Source organism: Phycomyces blakesleeanus, assembly GCF_001638985.1.
Source record: "Phycomyces blakesleeanus NRRL 1555(-) unplaced genomic scaffold PHYBLscaffold_12, whole genome shotgun sequence".
Lineage (NCBI taxonomy): Eukaryota > Fungi > Mucoromycota > Mucoromycetes > Mucorales > Phycomycetaceae > Phycomyces > Phycomyces blakesleeanus.
The window spans coordinates 242,605-246,106 of NW_017265145.1; the positions used below are offsets into that span (position 1 = coordinate 242,605).

Genomic DNA, 3,502 nt, shown 5'->3' on the forward strand with positions numbered 1-3,502 from the left:
ATGTCTCCTGCTCTCTTTGCACCCATCAAAGTCGGTAATTCTCTCTTGAACCACCGTGTCGTTCACAGTCCTCTTAGCCGCTTTCGTGCTGATGCCGACCACGTCCCACTCCCTTTGATGGCCGAGTATTACCAGCAACGTGTTACTGAAGGTGGTTTGATAATTGCCGAAAGTACATATATTACTGAGGATGCTGGCCCTTATCCTTTTGCTCCCGGTATCTACAACGACAAACAAATCGAGGCATGGAAAGAGATAACCAAGGCTGTGCATAACAAGGGCGGAATTATATTTCTCCAGCTGTGGCATGTTGGCCGTGGATCTGCGTCTGCTTCGTCTCCTGGAAATAAGATCCCTGTTTCTGCATCGGCTATTGCGATCAAAGGCAAAAACATTTTCGGACAAGATTATGAAGTACCTCGTGCCCTTGAAATTGAAGAAATCTCTCAATTTGTACAGATATACACCGATACTGCCAGAAATGCAATCAGCGCTGGTTTTGATGGTGTTGAGCTCCACGGTGCAAACGGCCATCTAATTGATCAATTTATCAATACCTCATCAAATGTACGCACAGATAAGTACGGTGGATCCATCGAGAACCGCACTCGCTTTGCCCTAGAAATCATAGAAAGTGTTTCAAAAGCAATTGGAGAAGAGCGCACTGCAATTCGGCTGTCACCTTGGTCTGGATTCCAGGACGCAGAAGACGATACACCATATGAGACCTGGGGGTATCTTGTAAACCAATTGCAAGAAAGACATCCTAAACTGGCTTACCTGCACTTTATTGAGCCTCGCGATGACCTGGTTAACAGTGTCTATCCTGAAGCTGATAGAACAGAGGTAGTAGAGAATGATAGTATTGAGCCATTCCGCAAGGCATGGAAGGGTCCATTTATTACTGCTGGTGGATATACCACTACTCCTAAGCGTGCATTTGAAACTACCGAAAAGCTGGAAAACACCTTGGTTGCCTTTGGCCGCTCTTTCATCGCAAACCCTGATCTTCCTCTTCGTCTTAAGAACGACTGGCCTCTCAATAAGTATGACCGTTCTACATTTTATACCAGTGGTAGTGTTGGATACACTGATTACCCTTACTACAACCCTGGTACAGCTCGTGATATTAAGAACTGAGTCATTACATAGAAATTTTAGTCATACCCTTAGCAAATAATTATTTATATTTATGTATTATGCCTTACTGTTATTTTAATACTAAACTTTATTAAAAAATAAACATTTGAATTTTATATTTTAAAATAAATGCTAATATTGTTCCAATGTGATGCTTAGTTTTTTATAGAAGACCTTTAAAAGTTGTATCTAAATTGACCCTAAAAAAAGGAATTGAAAAGGGTAGTACATGGTTATAATTTCATTAATGTATTTAAGACCAAAGACAGCTATGACATATAATATATTATTGGAGTCTTTGCATGATGACAAAAAATAATCTTAGTGAACTCTTATTAAGCTGTTTCTATTTTTGAACACACCTTATGAAAGGTGCTTACTGAGTGTAGCTTTGAAGTGAATAAGGCATGTAGGTAGCAAATCACGCGCAATATTTAGCAGTACTTTAAGATAACAAAGATAGGTATCGTGTAAGCGTCTAGAGTTTTCTGTTATAGAAAATACTATACTTTCAAAGGCTTGATCCTGTCCGAGAATATTTATTAGATATATGAATGAAAAAACTTTATTTTTCAATTATTGTTATTATTATTATTATTATTAAAGTACAAAATATGCTACCTTTAAAAATTGTATTCACTAACTGTATAATTATTCGTCTCATTTTGAATAAAAACTCACTAGTTTTTTAAGCAAGAAAGATAACAAAAAAAAACGAGAGAGAGCAAAAACAAATGGTGCTCACAGAAGCTGCTGCTCTTAATAAAGACATATCTTTATATTTGGGTTAAAAAGTATATCATCTTCTAAGCTCTCACCTGTTTGTCGTCGACCGGTTTTTTTCGGCGGTCGACCGGTTTTCATTTCCATTTATAGACCATACTTTCATTCCAAAAATGGACAACACATTCAAGTAATACCAGTGCAAGAGCTATATATGCACTAAATCTCGTCCCTTTTAAAGAAATCTTAATTGACGAAGTTTTTTAAGCTATGACAAGCCTTTCTCTCTTCCTTTTTGTTGTTGTAGTCTTCAAGTACTTGCTGATATACATAATTGCTTCTTTTTCTTATCTTTAATCATTTTTAATAGAGTTAAGGCTCCTTCTATAGAATTTCATAATAAAGTGTGCCTCATTGAAGTCTATGTATTAATTGCTGTTACTATCTATTCATGATTGTAAACAGATATAAAAATAAAGGTGTGCTCAGGTGTTATTTTAGTAAAATCCAAATATTCTGAGCAACTGACTTCAGAGGACTGTCTTTTTCATTTTCTATAGTTACTATAAACAGTAAAGCGAAGTTGGGCGGTCGTCCACAACTAGGTAAATGCCTTTTGCTTTATTGCAAGGATATTGTCTATGGGTTCTTAACTCTTTATGTGCTTTATTATACTTGTAAAACTTTTAAATGCAAGACATATTTCTACTATTAATCGATTTTTTTTGGACTTTGAAGTCCCATTCCATTAGCACTTCAAAAGGAAAACAATATCTTTGAATTTCAGTAATCAGATTAAACTTAAACTTTATATATAGATACATGTTTATATATGGTATAAGCTTTTTATAAGTGGGACCATAAAACAACCTGATAGATGTTAACGTGTGATAGATTTGCTTACACATACTGTACAATAATATAGTTAACATTAAATACTCAGCGTTGTGTTTTATAGTTATTTCCTTAGAACAATTCAACTGTAGGTAGCAATCACAAAAACTATGTATATAAATGGGAAGTGTTGAGTTGGTTTGGCTATGAGACGCTGTCACAAATTAAATGGATGAAATAACTACAAATGAGTTTTAGGAAGCAAATATGAAAATAATTAGAAGTGAAAATCCTAACAGCTCTTTGGTTTATCTAAAAGCTAGATTGTAATTTAAATGTATAAAGAAAGAAATATATTCCAAGTTATACTTCTTTAATTATAGTCAAGAGTATTTAGTAGGCCAGAGACGACAAATAATATTAAAGGGAAAGGAATATGAGATATATTAAAATAACTAAAAAAAAAAAAGGTAGATCAAGATAGAGGTTGATTTCTATAATTATATTCTACTGTGTGTGTTTTACATTAATAAAACACACACATTTTACAATAAGCCACACAAAAGACGTAAATTATGAAATACTCTATTCAATTAATGGAAAGTAAATCCTGCAAAAAGAAAAAGTATAGTGCTTTTTTGCAGGGTCTCGTTTTCGAGTGGATCCACAACAGCACCCATAATGTGTTAATATTTTTTTTATCAAATACATATGCTTATATGCAATTCAGCCTGTATTAATTAGACACGACGTAGAAATAACATTCAACCTATTCGTTTTATTTCACATTGTAGATGTTCTTGTA

The 3,502-nt window shown here is 34.2% G+C and overlaps 1 protein-coding gene across 1 annotated transcript; it reads left to right on the forward strand.

Annotated features, from left to right (window-relative positions):
• PHYBLDRAFT_168986 (hypothetical protein) lies at window positions 1-1,140 on the forward strand (the record flags this gene model as incomplete). Its single annotated transcript, XM_018435986.1, has 1 exon — window positions 1-1,140. One exon carries the CDS (start codon window positions 1-3, stop codon window positions 1,138-1,140), a length of 1,140 nt encoding a protein of 379 aa, XP_018290762.1.
• Between the last annotated feature and the right edge of the window lie 2,362 nt (window positions 1,141-3,502).